The following is a 22,552-nucleotide window of genomic DNA, read 5'->3' as shown; positions in this document are numbered from 1 at the left end:
ACCCCCCGTCCCCACCAGAGCTACCCCAGGAGAGGTCGTGGGACCCCCACCCAGGCGAGACCAGAGTGGGGACCCCCAGGAACTCTCATCCAGGTGTGTCCCACAGGTATTGACCCCCCCAGGTGTGTCCTGCCCCCCCTTCCAGGTGTGTCCTGTCCTCCCCCCCAGGTGTGTCCTGTCCTGCCCCCGCCCCCAGGTGTGTCCCAGCCCCAGCCCCTGCCGGGGGGTCTCAAGTGTCTGGGGCGCTCAGCACCCCCCCGGTATTTGGCCCCCCCCGGGCACGGCAAGACCCCCCCAAATCTCATCCTGGCACTTTTACTGGCAGGTGCCATTTGGGGGGTGGCACAATCCCCCCGACCCCCACCCCGGGGTGTGCATCACCCCATCCTCCCGCTCCCAGTACACCCCAGTGCTCCCAGTACAGCCCAGTCCCCAGCACTCGGGACTGTTTGACTCAGCTCGGCTCGGCCCGGCCCGGCTCTTCCCCTCCCCTCTTGTCCCAGCTTGTCCCAGTTGGTCCTGTCCCGGCTCTGCCCCTCCCATCTCTTTTCAGTTGATCCCAGCAGGTCCCCGCTGTTCCCAGTTTGTCCCAGTTTGTCCCAGCAGGTCCCAGTTTGTCCCAACCAGTCCCAGTGTGTTCCAGTTTGTCCCAGCCAGTCCCAGTTTGTCCCAGCTGGTCCCAGTGTGTCCCAGATTGTCCCAGTGTGACCCAGCCAATCCCAGTTTGTCGCGGCCGGTCCCAGTTTGTCCCAATTGGTCCCAGTGTGCCTCAGATGGCCCCAGTTTGTCCCAGTGTGTCCCAGTTTGTCCCAGCCGGTCCCAGTGTGTCTCAGCCGGTCCGTTTGGCCCAGTTTGTCCCAGCCGGTCCCAGTTTGTCCCAGTGTGTCCCAGCCAGTCCCAGCCGCTCCCAGTTTGTCTCAGCCGGTCCCAGTATGTCCCAATTTGTCCCAGTGTGTCCCAGTTTGTCCCAGCCGGTCCCAGTGTGTCCCAGCCGGTCCCAGTTGGTCCTAGCCAGTCCTAGTGCATCCCAGTCTGTCCCAGCCCGGCCCCGCACGGTCCCAGTTGGTCCCCGCCGTTCCCGACTCGGCGGTGCCGGGGCTTTATCGGGGTTGGGACTGCCCGGGGTGGGCACGGGGCGGGGGTCGGGGCAGGTGGGGTAGTGAGAGACCCCCCCCGCCCTGGAGCCTGCCCGGTGCCCCCAGTGTGCCCAGCGATCCCAGTGCTCCCAGTATCCCCAAGGCCCCCCAGTGTCCCCAGTGTCTCCAGTATTCCCAGTGCTCCAAGTACCTCCAGCGCCCCCCGTGCCCCTCAGTGCTCCCAGAGACCCCCGTGCCCCCAGGCCCTCCAGTGTTCCCAGTGCCTCCAGTGACCTCAGCGTGTCCCAGTGTCCCCAGTGCTCCCAGAACCCCCATGGCACAGCCCCCCATTCCCAGCCCTGCAGCCCCCCCAGATCCAGCCCCCCATTCCCACGACCCCAATTCCCCACAGCCCCCCCACCCCGCAGCCCCCTCCCCCCTCCCTCCCGTGTCACCTCCCCCCTCCCCCGTGTCACCCCCGCCCCGGTGTCGCCGTGTCCTTTGTTGTGCAAAGGTCCCAGTATCGCCATCGCGGCTCCGCCACCCCGGGGGGGACACCAGGGGACAGCAGGGGGGGGGCGGGCGGGGGGACAGCCGGGGGGGGAGGGGACACCAGGAGATAGCGGGGGTGGCGGGCGTGGGGACACCGAGAGGGGACAGCCGGGGGGGACACACCAGGGGACAGCGAGGGGGGACGGGGGGACACCGGGGGGGACACAGCGGGGCCCAGGGCACGGGGGGGTCACCCCTGTGAGTGTCCCACCCCCCCAAAATGACACACCAACGTCACCCAAGGTTGTCACCACACGCGGTCTATTGGGGCCCATCCCGAGGGGGGACACGAGGGGAGGTGACAAGGACACGAGGGGGGACACAACACGGGGGGTGACACGGACACGCACACACACGGGGCACGGAGGGGACACGAGGCCGGGGGGCACGAGGCAGATGGGGGGGGAGTCACCTATGGGTGCCGAGGATCCCGAAGGGGCGCCGGGCGGGGGTCCCGGTCCCGCCCCGGTTCGGGGGCTCCCTCAGCCCCCCCCGGCGGTGACAGAGCCCCCAGTCTGGGGGAGGTGACACGGGGGGGCTACGCCTGCAGCCCGGGAGGGGGCACGATGTCCCCGGGGTGGCTCAGCCACACGTCGAAGATGCTCTTGTTGGGGGGGGGCTCGGCCTGGCCCCCCCCCCTCGGGCTCGGGGGGCGGCGCGGGGGGCGGCGCGGGGCGCAGGACCCCCCAGGGCAGGGCCAGCAGGGGGGGCCCGCTCGGGGGGGCCACGGCGTTGGGAGCCACGGCATTGGGGGCCACGGCCGTGCTGTACGAGGTGGGCAGCTGCCCCCAGCCCGGGGGGTTGGCACGGGGACCCCCCTCGCGGGCACAGCCCGAGCCCCCCAGCCGCTCCCCCCCCAGCGCGGGGGGCACCCAGGGGGGCGGCGCGGGGGGCAGGGGCAGGAGGGACCCCCAGAGCGCGACGGCGGGCGCCTCCGCGGGGGGCGGCTCTGCGGGGGTCGCTGGCCCTGGCCCCGGCCCCCCCTTGGGGTCGCCCCCCTCGGGGTCGCGCAGCAGCGCCGCGATGGAGAAGCTGCAGGGCCCGAGGGGAGGGGGCGCGGGCGGGCTGGGCGGGGGTCGCGGGGCCGCGGGGAAGGGGCAGCCGAGCAGCACGAAGGGCGCCAGGTCGGGGGCGAAGGTGGTCGCGCCGCCCCCCCGCGCCACCGCCGTGTTCTGCAGCTTCAGCGCGGCCCGAGGGATCCGCGACACATCCACGGTCCAGTAATTGCCCTTGGCCTGAGGCTTGGAGGGGTCCTTGAGCACCTGCGGGGGACGAGGGGCGGGCTGGGACCCCCGGAGTCTGGGGTGGGACCCCCGGGGGAGCGCGGGGCGGGCTGGGACCCCCAGAGTCTGGGGTGGGACCCCAGAGCCACGGAGAGGGACCCCTCCCAGAACGGGACCCCAAAACCCCCGGGATGGGAGCCCCAAGTCCTCCGAGGGGGGATCCCCCCACCCCCAGAGAAGGATCCCCCCACTGCCCCCCAGAATGGGACCACCCCTCAGAGTGGGACACCCAACTTCTGCCCCATCCAGAGTGGAGCACCGGCCCCAGGGACCCCCACACTGAGGGGACCCCCCAACCCTGCCAACCCTCACCCCAGGGACTCCCACCCTGAGGGCCCCCCCAGCCCCCCCGGGGGTCCCGGGGCGCCCCCGGCCCCACTTTGGCGAAGCAGGGGCTGCCCCTCCATCCTGCCCTCCCCAGCCCCCCCAGAGGTCGCCCCCAGCCCCACCTTGGCGAAGCAGGGGTTGGAGGAGAGGTTGTGCCGCACCGAGTCCTTCCAGCCCTGGTACCCCCCCCCGAAAAACGGGAACAGGCTGCGGAGCTGCTGGATGATCTGGGGGGGCCGTCAGTGTTGGGGGGTCCCCAGACACACCCTCAGAGACACCCCCGCCAGCGACGGGACCCCCTCCCCGATCACCCTCCCCCCCGGGACCCCCTTTATCCCCATCCAGCCCTGGGACCCCCCCCAAAGAACGGGAGAATATTGTGGAATCTGTGGATGATCTGAGGGGGCCTGTCAGTGTTGGGGGGTTCACAGACCCCCAAAGACCCCCCCCGGCACCGACAGATCCCCCACCCCGATCACCCCCCACCCCTGGGACCCCCATTATCCCCCCCAGGAACAGGGAGCGGCTGGGGAGCCGCTGGATGATGATGATGATGATGATGGTGGGGGCAGAGAGACCGTCAGTGTTGGGGGGTCCCCAGACCCTCAGAGACCCCCCTGGCATCCCAGGGACCCTCCCCGGGACGGGGCACGAGGGAAACCGGCCACCTGCGTCCCCTCCCCCTAGAACCTGGGTCCCCCCCCGGGGCGTGGGGGAAGGGAGGCGGCACGACAGAGGCGACAGAGGCGACAGAGGAGGCGACAGACCCCCCGGCGCCGCTGATCGTCCCCCCCGCCGCGACATTTGCATGAGCCGGGAAACGACCTGATGAATCCCGCGGGGAGGGCAGGGGACCGGGGGGGATCGGGATGGGGGTATTGGGGGCGGGATGGGGGTACTGGGGGCCGGGATTGGGGGTATTGGGGACCGGGGTGGGGGTACTGGGGGCCGGGATTGGGGGTATTGGGGACCGGGGTGGGGGGGTACTGGGGGCCGGGATTGGGGGTATTGGGGACCGGGGTGCGGGGGTACTGGGGGCCGGGATGGGGGTATTGGGGGCGGGGGGGATCGGGATGGGGGTATTGGGGGCGGGATGGGGGTACTGGGGGCTGGGGGTCCTGGGATGGAACGTGCGGGGGTCCCGGTGGTCTCGGGATTGGGGTACCCGCAGTCCGGGGGTCCCGGGTCGGGGGGTCCCGGGAGTGTCCGGAGGTCCCGGAATTGGGGTACCCGGAGTCGGGAGGTCCCGGGGGTGGATGAGGGATCTCGGAGGGGTCCCGGGTGGTCCCGGTAAGGAGGGTCTTTGGCGAGAGGGGCTCCAGGGGGGTCCTCGGGGTGCCGGGGGTAGGTGGGGGTGCCAGGGCCGGGTTGGGGTCCCAGGTGGTCCCAGGGGGTCCCGGCCGTACCCGGGCGCTGTTCACAGGTGGGGGGTCCCGGGGGTGGGGGGGATGCCGGGGCTGGCTGGGGGTCCCAGGGGGTCCTGGGGGTGCCGGGGGTAGGTGGGGATGCCGGGGGCGGGTTGGGGTCCCAGGGGGTCCCGGGGGGTCCCGGCCGTACCTGGGCGAGCTTGAGGCGCCGTCCGGGGGCCGCGCGAATCACGAGCGCGATGAGCGCCAGGTACGAGTAGGGGGGCTTGGGGTGCCGCCGGTACCGCTGCGGGCGCCCCCGGGACCCCCGAGACGGGCCGCGCTCCGGGCTCGGGGCCGCGGGGTCGGGCGGCATCGCGGGGGCGCGAGCGGCAAGAACAGCGCGATTTATCGGGACAGCGCCGGGAATCGCGGGGAGGGGCGGGAGGGGCGGCGGGGGGGGGGTGGGATGGGATGGGATGGGAAGGGATGGGATGGGTTGGGATGGGATGGGATGGGATGAGATGGGATGGGATGAGAAGGGAAGGGAGGGGAGGGGAGGGGTGGGATGGGATGGGGTGGGAAGGGAATGATGTGACGGGGCACACCTTGTCCCTCAGCACACACAGTCAGTCCCACAGACCTGTGCACACTCTCACACCCACAGACACAGCAACACACACCCCCAGCTCACCTTCACACACCTGTCACGTGCCTGTGCACACTCCCAGCACACACCTGTGCACACACACCTGCACACCTCACATGCTGTGCACACACACCTGCACTCACACACACACCTGTGCACACACACCTGCACTCACACACACCTGTGCACACACACCTGCACACCTCACATGCTGTGCACACACACCTGCACTCACACACACACCTGTGCACACACACCTGCACTCACACACACACCTGCACTCACACACACACCTGTGCACACACACCTGCACACCTCACATGCTGTGCACACCTTTACACACGTTTCACGTGCCTGTGCACGCACACACTCTGTACACACACACGCATGTGGGCACACCCCCCCATACACACCCCCTGCACACCTGCACACACCTGGGAACACACACACACCTGCACAGACCTGCACACCCTATAGACACATAACTCCTGCATACCTACACACACACCTATGCACACACCTGTGCACACACCCCTCTTTACACACCTGTGCACATGCACACACCTGTGCACACACACACCCCTTTACACACCTGTGCACAGCCCCCTTTACACACCTGTGCACACACCTGAGCAAATTCCTCCCATCACTCCCCGGCCGGCCCCGCCCACCCCATGGCCACGCCCATCTCTCAATGACCACGCCCACATGTAGCCATGCAGACATCCTCCTTGGCCCCGCCCACGCGTAACCACGCCCCTCGGCCCCGCCCACAGCGCACCAATCACTGCCGAGCCCCGCCCACATGTGAAACCCCGCCCACCGCCCGATCGTCTCACCCCCGCCCACAGCTCAAAGTGGTCCCGCCCACTCTCCCCTGTAGCCCCGCCCACAGCGCCATCCAGCCAATCGCCGCTCGCGGCCCCGCCCCTCGCCCCGCCCTTCGCGGCGCGCTCGGCGGTCGCAGCCGGAGCCGGAACCGCCGGTACCGGGATGGGACATGGGGGGAACGTGGGGGGGACATGGGAACATGGGGAGACATGGGGGGCACATGGAGGGGACATGAGGGGACATGGGAACATGAGTGGGACATGGGGAGACATGGGGGCACATCGGGGGGACATGAGAGGACATGGGGACATGAGTGGGACATGGGGGCATATGGGGAGAACGTGGGAGGGATATGGGGGGGACATGGGGGCACATGGAGGGACATGGGGGGGACATGGAGGGGGGCATGGGGGGGCCATGGGATGGGGGGATACCGGAACAGGGGGATATGGGAATGGGGGGGACAAGGGGACAGGGGGGCCGTGGGGACAGGGCGGGATCCCAGGACAAGGGGGGGACACTGGGACAGGAGGGGACAAGGAGATACGGGGGACACCGGGAAAGGGGGAACACCGGGACAGGGGACACTGGGATGGGGGGGACACAGACAGGGGGCAGTGGGATGGGAGGGGACCGGGACGGGGCGGGGAGGACACCTGGCCGGGGGGCACTGGGATGGGGGGCACACCGGGCCGGGGGACTCACGGGGGGCTGACCCCGCCCTGTCCCCGCAGCACCCCGGGGGTCCGGGCCCACCCCCCGCCATGGGCACTGCCGGGGGGGCCCTGGCACAGGCGCTGCTGTGTGTGCTGAGCCTGGGCTGTGCCCACCGCGCCAGACAGGTCTGGGGACACTGAGGGGGACGGGGGGGGGGGGGGGGCACTCAGAGGGACACTGACGGGACGGGAGGGGACACTGGGGGGGACAGGGGGACACTGAGGGGGACGGGAGGGGACACTGGGGGGGACAGGGGGAGAGGGGGCCCTGAGGGAGATGGGGGGGACACTGAGGGGGACAGGGGGCACAGGGGGAAACACTGAGGGGAACAGGGGAACACTCAGGGGGACTGGGGAGACTGGAGGGACCTGGAGACAAAGGGTGGCACTGGGGCAGTGGGGGGGACAGGGGGGACTGGAGGGAACAAGGGGGACAGAGGGAGACAGGGGGTACACCAGGGGGCTGGGCCTGGGGGGACCTCAGAACCCACACCGGGACAGGCCCCTGGCACTGGGGAGGGACTTGTCACCAGCCAGTCCCATGTCACCTGTACCATCCTGTGTGACACGTGCCATCCTGTGTCACTCACCCAGTCCCATGTCACCCACCCCATGTCACCCATTTGGTGCCATGTCACCCATCCCATGTCACCCATCTCATCCTGTGTCACTTGTTCCATCCCATCCCATCCCATCCCATGTCCCCCATCTCCTGTCCCCTATCCCATGTCCCCCATCGCATTCTGTGTCCCCAATCCCTTCTCCCGTCCTCCATTCCCTGTTCCTGGCCCCATGTCCCCCATCCCACCCTGTGTCCCCCATCCCCTGTCCCCACCCCGTGTCCCCCACCCCATCCTGTGTCCCCCATCCCATCCCATGTCCCCCCCCTCCATGTCCCCCTGCTGCCCCCTGACCCTGTCCCCATCCCTGTCCCCATCCCTGTCCCTGTCCCTGACCCTGACCCTGACCCTGTCCCCAGGTGACGGCTGGCCCTGCCGGTGGTTCCTGCTGCCCCCTGACCCTGACCCTCTCCCTGACCCTGTCCCTGTCCCCAGGTGACAGGTGGCCCTGATGGTGGTTCCTGCTTCCCCCCACCCTGTCCCTGTCCCTGACCCTGACCCTGACCCTGTCCCTGAGCCTGTCCCTGTCCCTGTCCCCAGGTGACGGCTGGCCCTGCCGCGGGGTTCCTCCTGCAGGCCGTGGGTGCTGCCAGCGACGCGGTGGGCACGGCGTGGCCGTGGGGGGCAGCCCCGGACCCCCTGCCTGGCTCGTGGGTGTCGGCCGTGCTGGCACAGCCCATGGTGGCCTTCGGGTTCCACCGGCTGAGCGGGGACCGCGCCACAGCCAACCTGCAGCTGGCGGCGGCGGCGCTGGTGGCAGCGGTGGCGGCCGGGCTGGGCAGTGAGGGCCGTGCCATGGCTGCCCACGGCGTGGCCGCGCTCACGGCCGGCTCGGTGCTGGCCCTGGCCGCGCTCACCGCCAGCGGCCCCGCCGCGCTGGCCGCGGGGCTGGTGGCCCTGGGTGAGCTGGTGCCACCGGCGGGGCTGCCCTGGGCACGCGGCGCTGCCAGCCTGGCACTGCTGTGGGCGCTGCAGCACCAGCGCCTCGGCCTCGGCCACCAGTAAAACCAGTGACACCAGTACGGGGGTGGTGGTGCTTGGTGAGGGGTCTGGCACAGCACCCCGGGGGGGGCACTGGGGTGGAGTCCCTGGGGGTCCCTGGGGTGGCCCCTTGGGGTGGGGGCACTGGGGTGGCACTCCGGGGGTCCCTGGGGTGGCACCTTGGGGTGGGGGCACTGGGGTGGCACTCTGGGGTCTCTGTGATGGCACCTTGGGGTGGGGGCACTGGGGGTCCCTGGGGTGGGGGGCACTGGGGTGGCACTCTGGGTGTCTCTTGGGGTGAGAGGCCTCATCATGGCACCCCGAGGGGGTACTGGGGCGGCACCTTGGGGTCCCTGTGATGGCACCATGGGGTGTGGGGCACTGGGAGGTACTGGGGTGGCACCCTGGGGGTCCCTGGAGTGTCAGCCTGGGCTGGGGGTGGTGCAGGACCAGAGGCTTGGCCTGAGTGACCAGTAAATCCAGTTACACCAGTATGGGTAGGCTTGGTGCTTATGAGGGGTCTGTCACAGCACCCCGGGGGGGCACCTTGGGGTGGGGGGCCCTGGGGTGGCCCCTTGGGTGGGGGACAATGGGGTGAGACCCTGGGGGTCTCTTGGGGTGGCACCTGGGGGGGAGGGCACTGGGGTCCCTGGGCACTGGTCACACTGGGATGGGGGTCCCTGGAATGGCCCCCTGGACCAGCAGGTGTCAGGACCAGCAGCTCATCCTGAATGACCAGTAAAACCAGTCAAACCAGTCTGGGAGTGTGCTCGTGGTGGCACTGGGGTTCCCTGAGGGGTCCCTGGGGTGGGGTCCTGACCAAGGCTGGACTGGGAGGGCTGGGGGCACTGGGCACATTGGGGTGGGTGCTGACCAGTAACGGTCTGTACACGTCCATACTGGCCCGCAATGCCCCGTACTGGCCAATACTGGTGCGCACTGGCGGGGCTGGCCACGCCCCCATCCCGAGCCAGGCCCCGCCCCTCAGAAGGCCACGCCCATCATGTGACGTCACGACTGACCCTCCTCTCCCCGGTCCCGACGGCGCCGCCGTTGACGTTCCACCTCTCCGGCCCGGCCGGGGCTCCCAGCGCCGCCTCCCGTTGGCCGCGTGGCCCTTCGTTCCTCCTCCCGCGCTCTTCCGTTGGCCGGCCGGGCGCTCCGCCCGCCCCCCGCGAGCTCCCACTGGCCTCGGCGCGGGGGGACGCCGTTTGGGCGGCCAAGATGGCGGTGGGGTGAGGCGGCGGCGATGTCGGCGATGTCCGGGGCGGAGGAGCGCGATCCCGGCGGCGGCCCCGCCGCCCCCGCCGCGGCCCCGCCCGGGCCCGCCGCGCCGCTCTCCGCGGGGGCCGAGGCGGGCGGCGCCGAGGAGGCGGCGGCGCTGCTGCTGGAGGCGGGCGCCGACCCCGACGCGCCGCCCAAGAAGCGGCTGAGGGTGGCGGGGAGCGGCCCCGGCGGGGCCGAGGGGGCGGCGGGCAACGTGAAGCTGGAGGACCGGCTCTACTCCGTGCTCTGCTGCACCGTCTGCCTCGACCTGCCCAACGCCTCGGTCTACCAGGTACGGCCCAGGACGGGACACCCCCCAGGGACAGCGACACTGCCCAGGGGCACCCACACCCCCCGGGGGCACAGACACTCCCCCTGGGGCACCCATAAACCCCCCCGGGGCAGCGATACCACCCTAGGAGCACCCACACCCCTCTGGCGGCATTCACAGCCCCCCGGGGCCTCATCGGTGACCGAGAGGGCCACTAAACCCCCCTGGGGACAGTGACACCCCCCTGGGGACAGTGACACCCCTGTCGGGACAGTGACACCTCCCTGGGGACAGTGACACCTCCTGGGGACAGTGACACCCCCCTGGGACAGTGACATTTCCCCCCAGCACCACCAACCCCCACCTTAAGGGTCTCTCTGTCCCCTGTTGGGCCACCAAACACACATCCGGGACCACCAACTGCTCCCCCCGCTGGGGCCTCTCCATCTCTTCATGGGCTGCCAAACACCACCCTGGGGACGTGGGGACACTGATGTCCCCTCCCCCTGAGGCTCCCTGTGCCCTTCATGAGCTACTAAACCCTGGCCTGTGGCCACCAATTGCTCACCCAGGGACACCCCTCGGGGTCACTGACACCCCCCAGTGTCACCAACACCCCCCAGTCCCTCCCTGTCCCCCCCAGTGTCACCAACACCCCCCAGGCCCTCCCTGTCCCCCCCAGTGTCACCAACACCCCCCAGGCCCTCCCTGTCCCTCCCAGTGTCACCAACACCCTCTTTGGCCCTTCATGGGCCATCAACTCCCTTCCCTTCCCTGCTGGGCCACCAAACCCACTCCTGGGGCCACCAAAACTCCCCTCCTGGGGTGTCCCTGTCACCTTCTGGGCCACCAAACCCCTTGCAGGGCCACCCAGGGACCCTCTGCCGTGTCCCCTGTTTCCCCCCCCCCCCCCCCTCCGGGGGTCCAGGTGCTACCCCCAGTCTGGGGACCTGCCCCAGTGTCCCCAGTTTGTCCCAGTGCTGGGGGGACCCCCTGTTTGTTCTAGGGGAGATCCCATAAGGACCCACACCAGGAATGGGATCCCCTGGATGCAGAGCTTGGGAATGGGGCCCGGCCCTCATCCCACCCCTCACCCTTGTCCCATCCTCCTCTTCCTCCCCATTCCTGCAGTGAAACCCAGGATATGATTAAACCCGGGATATAATTAAATTAGGGGTTTAATTAAACCCGGGGACAGCGTCAGCGTCGCATTAACGAGCGGCTGTAATTAACTCTGGATCTGGCTCTGGGGTGGGAACACTCCTGGCAATCCCATTTTGGGGGGGATTCCCATCTTTCCTTGGGAAGTTTCCTGTCTTTTTTGGCAGGATTCCTGTATGCTCTGGAGGGATTCCCATCTTCCTTGAGGGCGATTCCTGTCTTTTTTGGGTGGGATTCCCATCTTTTTTTGGGATCCTCATGTGTTTTATGGAATTCTCAGTGTGACAAGCGGGAGTCTCTCCAGGATCCTCCAGGGATTTGGGCTGGATGTTCCCAGTGAGGCAGTTCCTGGTGTTCCTGACCTGGAATCCTCGTGGTGAGGCCGGTCCAACTCTGAGCCCAGCACAGGGAGAATCCCAAACCCCTGGGAGTGGCAGCAATGGAAGTGCTGGCTCAGCAGATCCGGCGCCAATCCCTGTGCCGGGTCAGGCCTTCCCTTCCCATCCGGGATTGAGGCTGGAGCCAGAGCTGGCACTGCTGGAGGACTCCCACTTATCCCAGAGCTGGGAATCCGGCTGGAATGTGGGATGTGACCCCCTGGAAGCTGCTGGCTCATCCCGGAGCCCATCCCGGTGTCCCATCCCGGAGTTCATCCCGGAGTTTCATCCAGGAGCCCATCCTGGAGCCCATCCGGGTGTTCCAGCTCAGAGCACTCCAACCTCCCACTGGATTCAAGGGAGGATTTTCCCCACGGGAGATTCCCAATCTATCAGGAACAGCCCCGTGTCCCTCGGATGATCCGCAGGAAGCAGAGATCCGGCTGCTCCTGCCCCGATCCGGCATCTCCCGATGGATCTGGGGGATAGTCACTGAAGGTTTGGTGGGACATCACCTTTGGAAAAGCCTGGAAAATCCTGCCTGTTTGTGGGGCTGCTCCTTTCCTGTGGATTTTGGATGGATGGAGAAGTGGATTGGGATCATCCTGGCTCCGAGTCCTCCTCTCTCTCTCCTTGGCAGCCGTTGGAAAGGTCCTAAAGGATTTTGCCCTAAAATTGGGAATTTCCTGGAGTGTGCTGAAAGGAAATGAAGATTCCAGTGATCCCGAGTGAATCCAAGAGAAATCCACTTTGATATCCCGATCCAGCCAGGAATAAATAGGAATAAACCAGATTTTTGTCTCATTTTCCTGGCTCTGCTGAAGTGCTGGCTCTGGAGTTGCTTCCGGACCCCTCTGGAATCCCAAATCTGGCTCTGGAGCCGCTCCCTGACTCCTCTGGAATCCCAAATCCGGCTCTGGAGTGGCTTCCTGGCTCCTCTGGAATCCCAAATCCGGCTCTGGAGTGGCTTCCTGGCTCCTCTGGAATCCCAAATCCGGCTCTGGAGCCACTCCCGGACTCCTCTGGAATCCCAAATCCGGCTCTGGAGCCACTCCCGGACTCCTCTGGAATCCCAAATCCGGCTCTGGAGCCGCTCCCGGACCCCTCTGGAGTCCCAAATCTGGCTCTGGAGCCGCTCCCGGCCCACTCTGGAATCCCAAATCCGGCTCTGGAGTCGCTCCCTGACTCCTCTGGAATCCCAAATCCGGCTCTGGAGCTGCTCCCTGGCTCCCCTGAAATCCCAGTTCTGGCTCTGGACCCGCTCCCTGACTCCTCTGGAGTCCCAAATCCGGTTCTGGAGCCACTGGAGCTGCTCCTGTTTTTTGTCTGCTTGGATGGATCTCCCCCCTCTGAAACTGGAGCCATTCCAGCTGATCCCATGGGATTCAGTGGGGTCCCAGCTCGGCCAAACCTCTCCAAGGAACATTCCAGCAGCCAAGGACCATTCCAGCCTTTGGGATCCTCTGGAACTGTGGGATCCAGGGAACTTGGGAAGCTTTTCCCACCTGTTTTGGTGTCATTCCCATCAATTCCCACCCAGGGGTCCATCGCTGTTTGTTTTGGGGTGTTTCCTGGGATACCCCAAATCCCACGGAATGGGGGGTGCTGGTGCTCTTTTCCATGCACAAGGATGGGATTCCCATGGGATATTTGGGAAGCAGAGGAGGGAAGGGGATGGAACCTTTCCCTCCCCATCCCACGGGGGGCAAACGAGCTCCATCCTAATTAACACCAGGAGGAGTCCAGAGGCGCTTCCCACCTGGATAGGGAGAAATAAACAAGAATAAATGTCAGGGATAAACGTTAGGAATAAATATTGTGAGTAAGTGTTAGGAGTAAATATCAGGAGTTATTAGGAATAACTTATTAGGAATAAGTATTAGGAATAAACATTAGGAATCAATATCAGGGACAGGTATTAGGAACAAACAGGATTATCCCGGAGTTGTTCGCTGCACAGACAGTCCCTGGGAAGCCAGACCAGCATTCCCAGTGTGGATTCCCAGGACCAGCCCACCCTTCCCCAGTCCAAACCCTGCTCCTTCCCTGCCCCTCCAGCATTCCCACTGGCATTCCAGCTGGGATGTGGCACTGGTCCCCTGTCCCTCTGGCCTGTTAGTGATGCTCTCCCCACTGTCCCCTGTCCCTGCCCTGACCCTGTCCCATGCCCCCTGTCCCCCTGTCTGTCCCCAGTGCACCAACGGGCACCTGATGTGCGCCAGCTGTTTCATCCACCTGCTGGCGGACGCGCGGCTGAAGGAGGAGCAGGCGACGTGCCCCAACTGCCGCTGTGAGATCAGCAAGAGCCTGTGCTGCCGGAACCTGGCGGTGGAGAAGGCGGTGAGCGAGCTGCCCTCCGAGTGCAGCTTCTGCACGCGCCAGTTCCCACGCTCGCTGCTGGATCAGCACCAGAAGGACGAGTGCCAGGACCGGTGAGCACCGCGCGGGAATGGGGAGGGTGGGAGTGGGGCTGGAGTCGTGGAAAGGTTGTTGTGGTGGCCCCTTTAAGTCTGGCAAAGGGTCCCACCCTGAAATACCCCCTAAATGTCCAAGGTGCCACCTCCTCAACCGGCACCAGAGGGATGAGTGCCAGGACTGGTGAGCACCGCACTGCTGGGTGGGAATGGGGGTGGGAATGGGGCTGGAGTTGCGGAGAAGTTGTTGTGGTGACCCCTCAAGTCTGGCAAAGGGTCTTCCCGTCCTGAAATACCACCTAAAGGTCCAAGGTGCCACCACCTCGACTGGCACCAGAAGGATGAGTGCCAGGATTGGTGAGCACTGCACTGCCAGGTGGGAATGGGGGTGGTGGGGAGGGTGGGAATGGGGCTGGAGTCGTGGAAAGGTTGTTGTGGTGGTCCCTTGAGTCTGGAAAAGGGTTGTCCCACCTTGAAATTCCCCCTAAATGTCCAAGGTGCCACCTTGTGGTTTGGCACCACAGGGATGAGTGCCAGGATCGGTGAGCACCGCACTGCCAGGTGGGAATGGGGGTGGGACTGGGGTTGGAGTCTTGGAGAAGTTGTTGTGGTGGCCCCTCGAGTCTGGCAAAGGGTCGTCCCACCCTAAAATTCCCCCTAAATGTCCAAGGTGCCACCACCTTGACCATCACCAGAAGGACGAGTGCCAGGATTGGTGAGCGTCGTGTGGGAATGGGGAGGGTGGGAACGGGGCTGGAGTTGTGAAAAGGTTGTTGTGGTGGCCCCTCAAGTCTGGCACAGGGTCATCGCACCTTAAAATACCCCCTGAAAATTCCAAGGTGCCACCACCTCAACCGGCACCAGAAGGACGAGTGCCAGGACCAGTGAGTGCCACGCTGTCGGCTGGGAATGGGGTGGGAATGGGCATGTGGGGAGGGTGGGAATGGGGCTGGAGTTGTGAAAAGGTTGTTGTGGTGGTGCCCTTTTCAGCTCCCTGGCAAAGGGTCTTCCCACCCTCAAATACCCCCTAAAAATTCCAAGGTGCCACCACCTCAACCAGCACCAGAAGGACTAGTGCCAGCACCGGTGAGCGTCACGTGGGAATGGGGAGGGTGGGAATGGGTGTGGAGTCGTGGAGAAATTGTGGTGGTGTCCCCTCAAGTCTGGCAAAGGGTCTTCCACCCCAGAATTCCCCCTAAATGTGGAACGTGCCACCTCCTTGGGAGTGCTGGATGTTTGGGAGGGGATGCAGAGCTCTGCTGGCATCCAGCAGGACCTGGCTCTGGAGTCGTGGAAAAGCCACTCCAGTGTCCTGTGGAGTCTTTGGCACAGGGTCCTCCAGCCCCAGGATTTGCCCCTGGCATCATCCCACCTTGTTGGGCAGCTCTGAGCTGGCTCCAGAGTTGTGGCAAAGCCAGTGCCCCTTCCAGCCTCTGGCACAGGACATTCCTACCCCAAAATTCCCCCCTGGCATGATCCCACCTCCTGGGGAATGATGGAGGTTTGGGAAAGGACATGGCATCTGGCAGAACCCAGCTCTGCAGTCATGGCAAAGGCAAAGCCATTGTGGTGCCCCCTCGAGTCTTTGGCACAGGGTCTTCCCACCCAGAGTTCCCCTCTGGCATCATCCAACCTCTCTGGGGGTGATGGAGCTTTGGGAAAGCACTCAGAGCTCTGATGGTGTCCGGCAAAACCCGGATCCAAAGCAGCTCCAGGGCCATGGCAAAGCCAGTGCTCCTCCCAGCCCCTGGCACAGGGTCTTCCCACCCCAGAATTCCCCATTTTCCCTCTTCTTTGGGAAGTCATGGAGGTTTGGGAAAGGACACAGCTCTGTTGGCATCCAGCGGGTTGTCCTTCCCTCCTTTCCAACATCCACATGCCTGGTTGGCACCTCCCACGGGAATCCATCACACTGGAACTGTGGCACTGATGGTTTTCCAGGTCTCTCCCAGGTTTTCCTGTCTTACTTTGGGATCCAGCTGCCCCGCTGATGGTTTTCCCTGTCTCTCCCAGATTCCCAAGCCTTGCTTTGGGATCACCCTTCCCGTTGCTGGCCCAGCCCTCCTTGTGTTATTTCCTGTGGCCGTGCCAAGGACGTGACCATGTTCCCAGTTTTACCTGTTCCCATTTTTCCCAGTTTTCCCGTTCCCAGGGTGACACAGTGCAAGTACAAGCGCATCGGCTGCCCCTGGCTGTATTCCCTGATCCCTGAATTCCCATTTTCCCTGTTCCCAGGGTGACACAGTGCAAGTACAAGTGGACTGGGTGCCCCTGGCTGTATTCCCTGTATTCCCTGATCCTTGAATTCCCTGTTTCCCCCATTCCCAGGGTGACACAGTGCAAGTACAAGCGCATCGGCTGCCCCTGGCTGTATTCCCTGTATTCCCTGATCCTTGAATTCCCTGTTTCCCCCATTCCCAGGGTGACACAGTGCAAGTACAAGCGCATCGGCTGCCCCTGGCTGTATTCCCTGTATTCCCTGATCCCTGAATTCCCATTTTCCCTGTTCCCAGGGTGACAACAGTGCAAATACAGCGCATTGGCTGCCCCTGGCTGTATTGCCTGTATTCCCTGATCCCTGAATTCCCTGTTTCCCCCATTCCCAGGGTGACACAGTGCAAGTACAAGCGCATCGGCTGCCCCTGGCAGGGCCCGTTCCACGAGCTGTCGGTGCACGAGGCCGAGTGCACCCACCCCACGAAAACCGGGAACGAGCTGATGGAGATCCTGGATGAGATGGACCAAACGAGGAAGAAGGAGATGCAGCTCTACAACAGCATCTTCAGCCTGCTTAGCTTCGAGAAGATTGGATACACAGGTATCCCTGGGATTCCCAGCCATCCCGCCGGGCCGGGGCAGTTCCGATTCCAGCCGCAATCCCGGGCTGGGAGAGCCGGGGCCGGAGCGGATTCCGGGGCTCCTCACCCCCTCCTGCCATTCCTGCTTTGCCAGAGGGTTTCCCAGTCCCAGTCCCGCTCAGTGAGCAGGTGGGAAGGTGGGATTTCCCTTGGGATGCTGGTGGTATATCCATCGGAATTGGGATTAAACACTGGGAGGGAAATAACCAGAGAGGGAATCTGGAATGGTGTAGGATCCTGGGAAAGCCTGTTGGGAGCTGGGGATGGATCCTGGAATGGTGTAGGATCCTGGGAAAGCCTGTTGGGAGCTGGGGATGGATCCTGGAATGGTGTAGGATCCTGGGAGAGCCTGTTGGGAGCTGAGAATGGTTCCTGGAATGGTGTAGGATCCTGGGAAAGCCTGTTGGGAGCTGGGAATGGTTCCTGGAATGGTGTAGGATACTGGGAAAGCCTGTTGGGAGCTGGGGATGGATCCTGGGATGTTGCAGGACACTGATGGGTCCTTTGGGATCCAGAGTTGGTTCCTGGGATGTTGCAGGACACTGGTGGGTCCTTTGGGATCTGGGGATCATTCCTGGGGTATTGCTGCCCACTCAAACCCTCCCATTGCCCGGGATGTCCCTCCCTGCCCCTCCCAGTGCCAAACGGTCCCACCCTCCATGAGCTCCCCTTTGGGTTGGCCACTTGTGTTTGGGCAGTGAGGGATGGGGGTCACTTGGGGGTCCTGGGGTGGGGCAGTGAAGGGTGGGGGGTTGGCCCTGGGGTGTGGCAATGCCCCAAGAGTGCCCCATTGTGTCCCATTGTGCCCCTGTCCCCCCCCTCCCATGTCCCCAGATGTGGGGCAGTGAGGGGTGTGGGGTGTGACAGTGCCCTCCGATTGCCCCCATTGTGCCCCTGTTGCCCCTCCTCTCTCCCCAGAATTCCCCCCAAGTGCCCCATTGTGCCCCTGTCCCCAGAGGTGGGGCAGCGAGGGGTGGGGGTGGTTCCCTGGGGTGTGGCAGTGCCCCCCAAGTGCCCCATTGTGCCCCTGTCCCCAGAGTGCCCCCAGAGTGCAACTGTCCCCAGAGTGCCCCCAGAGTGCAACTGTCCCCAGAGTGCCCCCATAGTGCCCCCAGAGTGCCATGTCCCCCCCTCCCCTGTCCCCAGAGGTGGGGCAGTGAGGGCTGGGGGGTCCCTGGAGTGTGGCAGTGAGGGGTGGGGGTGGCCCTGGGGTATGGCAGTGCCCCCACTGTGCCCCCCTGTCCCCTCAGAGGTGGGGCAGAGAGGGGTGGGGGGTGTGGCAGTGAGGGCTGGGGGGTCCCTGGGGTGTGGCAGTGAGGGGTAGGGGTGGCCCTGGGGTGTGGCAGTGCCCCCACTGTGCCCCCCTGTCCCCCCAGAGGTGGGGCAGTGAGGGCTGGGGGGTCCCTGGGGTGTGGCAGTGCCCCCACTGTGCCCCATTGTCCCCCTGTCCCCCCAGAGGTGGGGCAGTGAGGGGTGGGGGTGGCCCTGGGGTGGGGCAGTGCCCCCACTGTGCCCTGATTGCGCCCCATGGTCCCCCCCTGTCCCCCCAGAGGTGAGGCAGTGAGGGCTGGGGGGTGGGGCAGTGAGGGCTGGGGGTCCCCCAGGGCTATGGCAGTGTCCCCCTGTGCCCCATTGTCCCCCTGCCCCCCTGTCCCCCCTGGGGTGGGGCAGTGAGGGGTGGGGGGTGTGGCAGTGCCCCCCCTGTGCCCCATTGTCCCCCTGTCCCCCCAGAGGTGGGGCAGTGAGGGGTGGGGGTCCCCCAGGGCTATGGCAGTGTCCCCCTGTGCCCCACTGTGCCCCATTGCCCCCCTGTCCCCCCAGAGGTGCAGTTCCGGCCGTACCGCACCGACGACTTCATCACGCGCCTGTACTACGAGACGCCGCGGCTGACGGTGCTCAACCAGACGTGGGTGCTGAAGGCGCGCGTGAACGACTCGGAGCGCAACCCCAACCTGTCCTGCAAGCGCACCCTGTCCTTTCAGCTCATCCTCAAGAGCAAGATCAACTCCCCCATGGAATGCTCCTTCCTGCTCCTCGAGGGGCCCTATGACGACGTCAAGATCAACCCCGTCATCTACCACTTTGTCTTCAGCAATGAGAACAACGAGACCGACTACATGGCCCTGCCCATCGTCGACTCCGTGGAGTGCAACAAACTGCTGGCGGCCAAAAACATCAACCTCCGCCTTTTTATATTCCAAATCCAAAAATGAGACTGGGGAGAGGAGCCCTCGGAGCCTCCCTGTGCCCCCCCGGCCTGGAGACGGTGTGGGAGAGACCAGAGGGGGCTTGGGGGGGCTGGAGGTGCTGGGGGGCCCCGGGGAGCGGCCTGGGGGCATCAGGAGCGGTGGAGAACCCGTGGAGGGGCTGGAGACTGGGAAGGAGTGGGGGGAAAACAGTGGGAGTGGCCTGAGACCATCAGAAGTGGTGGAGAACCAGTGGGAGTGGCTTGAAAACCAGTGGGAGTGACTTGAGACCATCAGAAATGGTGGAAAAACAGTGGGAGTGGCTTGAGGACAATGGAAGTGGCTTGGGAACATCAAAAATGGTTTCAAACCAATGGGAATGGCTTCAAAACATCAAAATTGGTGGAGATCCAGTGGGAGTGGCTTGAGACCATCAAAAAATGGCTTTAAACCAGTAGGAATGGCTTGAAAACATCAAAAAATGGTGGAGAACCCACATGGGAATGGCTTAAAATTATCAAAAAATGGCTTAAAATTGTCAAAAAATGGTTTAAAATTATCTAAAAATGGCTTGACATTGACAAAAAGTTGTGAGGAACCCAATGGAAATGACCCGAAAGCATCAAAAATGGCCTAAAAGTGAGAAAAGGTAATGGGAAATCTGATGGAAATGGATTAAAACCATCAAAAATGGCTCGAAACCCTCAACAAAATGGCCTAAAAGTGACAAAAAAGGGTGGGAAACCCAAAGGAAAAGGCTTGAAACCATCAAAGAGTGGTGGAAACCCAATGGGAATGGTTTGGAACCATGAGAAGTGGTTGGGAAACCAATGTGTTTGAAACCATCAAAAATGGCCTAAAAGTGACAAAAAATGGGGAATGGTTTGAAGCCTTTAAAAATGGGTTAAAGTGCACAAAATGATGGAAAACCAACAGAAGGGTCTTGACACCATCAAAAAATGGCTTAAAACTGATCAAAATTGGTGGAACTCCAGTGGAAGGTTCTGGAAGTCCCAAAGGTGGTGGAATCCAATGGAAAAGTCCTGGCAGCTCCAAAATTGGTGGAACTCAAAAGGTCTTGGAATCATCAAAATTGGTGGAACTCCAATGGAAAGGTCTTGGAAGCCCTAGAAATGATGAGACCTCAACGGAAGGTCTTGGAAGCCCCAAAACTGGTGGAATTCAAATGTCTTGGAATCATCAAAGTTGGTGGGAACTCAACGAAAGGTCCTGGAAGCTCCAAAATAGGTGGAACTCACTGGAAGGCCCTGGAAGCGCCGAAGCCACGGTGGCTGCTCCGGCTCCGGCTCCGGCGGGGTGTGGCCCAGGGAAGGGGGCGGGGCCAGCGGTGGGGGGCGGGGGCGGGGTGTGACCACGCCCCTTTTACTAGACAATAAACCCGGGGGAGTTTTCCAATGTGTGGGATTTGTGAGGGGCGCCGGGGCGGGACCGGTGGGAACCCCAAACTGGGGGGACTGGGCGAGTCTGGGGGGTTGAACTGGAACCGGGACTGGGGGGGAGGTTTGACCAAACTGGGGGTTACTGGGGGGTTTCTTGTGGAAACTGGAAGGTTTGGGGGTTTAAACCAAAATTTGAGGGGTTTTAAAGCAAAATTTGGGGGTTTGGTTTTTTTTTAACCAAAATTTGAGAGTTTTAAACTAAAATTTGAAGGTTTGGGGATTTTAAACTGAGATTTGAGGGGTTTAAACCAAAATTTGGGGGGTTTGGAGCTTTTTAACCAAAATTTGAGAGTTTTAAACCAAAATTTGGTGGGTTTTAAACCAAAATTTGTTTTTTAAACCAAAATAGATTTTTTTTTTAAACCCAAGTGGGAGGTTGGGGAGTTTTAACCCAAATTTGGAGGTTTGAGACATTTTACCAAAACTTGATGGTTTTAAACCAAACTTTGAGGGGGTTCTTTATTTTTAACCCAAATTTGATGGTTTTTAAACCAAAATTTGAATTTGTTGGGGCCTTGAACCAAAATTTAAAGGTTTTGAGACTTTTAACCAAAATTTGTTGGTTTTTACAAAATTTTAGGGATTTTTTTCTGGCAAAATTCTAGGTTTTTTACAAAAATTTTGTGATTTTAACCCAAGATTTGAATTTGTTGTGATTTTAAAAACAAAGTTTGAAGATTTGGAGTTTTTGACCAAAATTTCATGTTTTTAACCCAAAATTTGAATTAGTTGTTTTCTTGATTTGAGATAAGCAACTGCCAACCCCCCCAAGCACAGAGAGAAAAGCCTCCCTCCTAACACCAGGGAAAGGGAGGAAAAGAGAGGGGAAAGAAAAAAAACTTCAAACCGCGTTTATACTAAAACTACATATATTTTTCACAGAAGACAATTAGAAGAGAGTACAAATATACACTCACACAAGTCTGCAACAACAAGTTCCCCACCTCAACTTCATAACGAACACACAAATTCTACTGTCCTAACTACACATTACTTAAGAAAAGACTTATTCCCCAGGGAGACAAACCCAAGCAGAAAGGAGAGACCCAGAAGAACACATTTTACTTTCCTGAGATACCCTGTGAGCCAGTGGTGGGCCTGGTCCTCTCCATCCCCCCTGGGACAGCATCGTGCGTCCTCCCAAGAGGAGGGCTGAGAAGCGACTGACTTAACCACTCCCACACTGGTTCCTACTTCCCTGGAGATGATGTCATAATGTGGTATGGAATACAAAGTTACTGGCTAGAAGAGGTCAGCTGTTAGCTCAGCCCAGCTCAAGTCAGCTGACAGCTTCGGCCTAGTCCAAACTCCAGAGCCCAAATCTAGGCCCACCTAGGTGAGCCCATAACATTCTCCACCCCTTATTCCATACCATATTATGTCACTCATATCTTAGGTTCTCATGCTGAAACACTCCTTATTTTTTCCAGGGCTGTTTCCCACCCCTCCATAATGTGGCTAAGAGTCCATTAGGATGGGGTAGATATTTCAGATGGGAACAAAGCAGGTCAACTCAGGTCATCTTATCTGATGGTTCATGTCTTTCAGTAGGGTTACCATCCTCTCCTCAGGAGTCTTTAGTTTCCCACTGGGGTTAGAATAGTGTTCACAGTCGGATCCACCCCTTGGCCTCATCCACCTACAGGTGGTCTGAGGCATCATAGGCCCATTGAGCCAGGAACAACCCTCCCCCAGCCAGTCCAGGGTGTGATGTTCTTCATCGGCTCGGCTCTTGGGCACATCAATACTCACACGATGGGTTTTCAAAGATTCAACTCAAACGGCAGTGTTGCAGCCCTGATTCAGGTGGGTCTGGAGGACCACCTCACAAGTTTAATTTTCACCTTAAAAGGACGTGTTTCCAGCCTCAACCAATTGGAGTCAGACCACCGCACCTAGGGCGGGGTCACATGAGGTCATATATTACCTGTGTTTTTGAATAAACTTGGGATTTGCTTGAACATCACATTGGTGTGTGCAGTCTCACTAGGCCCTGGTTTGCAACAATTGGTGGACCCCAATGTGTCTCAGAACATGGAAGCCACCTGCAGACCTGCCTAGAACCTTAAGAAGTGGCCTCCAAGAGCTGCTGTGCCCCAGTTTTTTGGGTGCTTTGTGGAGAAGCCTCTGAGAGCTTCTGTCTCCCGTAAACTTGGGAGTTTTGTGTAGTGGCCTTGA

General features: G+C 62.3%; 3 protein-coding genes across 3 annotated transcripts; 2 read left to right on the top strand and 1 right to left on the bottom strand.

Annotated features, from left to right (window-relative positions):
• Window positions 1–1,871: 1,871 nt before the first annotated feature.
• On the bottom strand, window positions 1,872–6,096 carry FOXH1 (forkhead box H1). The gene is given in 4 exon segments (XM_071553736.1): window positions 1,872–2,266; window positions 2,268–2,890; window positions 3,361–3,465; window positions 4,796–6,096. Coding segments are annotated over 4 exon segments (993 nt in total). The 5' UTR covers window positions 4,961–6,096; the 3' UTR covers window positions 1,872–2,166.
• A 10-nt stretch (window positions 6,097–6,106) lies between these two features.
• Window positions 6,107–8,419, top strand: TMEM276 (transmembrane protein 276). The gene is made up of 3 exons (XM_071553738.1): window positions 6,107–6,218; window positions 6,799–6,906; window positions 7,941–8,419. Exons 2-3 carry the CDS (start codon window positions 6,829–6,831, stop codon window positions 8,403–8,405), a joined length of 543 nt encoding a protein of 180 aa, XP_071409839.1. The 5' UTR covers window positions 6,107–6,218; window positions 6,799–6,828; the 3' UTR covers window positions 8,406–8,419.
• An 829-nt stretch (window positions 8,420–9,248) lies between these two features.
• ZFTRAF1 (zinc finger TRAF-type containing 1) lies at window positions 9,249–22,340 on the top strand. The gene is made up of 4 exons (XM_071553735.1): window positions 9,249–9,939; window positions 13,650–13,888; window positions 16,477–16,688; window positions 18,550–22,340. The coding sequence occupies exons 1-4, from the start codon at window positions 9,631–9,633 to the stop codon at window positions 18,939–18,941; spliced, it is 1,152 nt and encodes a 383-aa protein (XP_071409836.1). The 5' UTR covers window positions 9,249–9,630; the 3' UTR covers window positions 18,942–22,340.
• Window positions 22,341–22,552: the final 212 nt, after the last annotated feature.

The sequence above is a fragment of the Pithys albifrons genome, chromosome 4 (assembly GCF_047495875.1).
Source record: "Pithys albifrons albifrons isolate INPA30051 chromosome 4, PitAlb_v1, whole genome shotgun sequence".
NCBI lineage: Eukaryota > Metazoa > Chordata > Aves > Passeriformes > Thamnophilidae > Pithys > Pithys albifrons.
The sequence above is the reverse complement of the archived record's forward strand: the minus strand, read 5'-3'. Positions and strand labels throughout refer to the sequence as shown.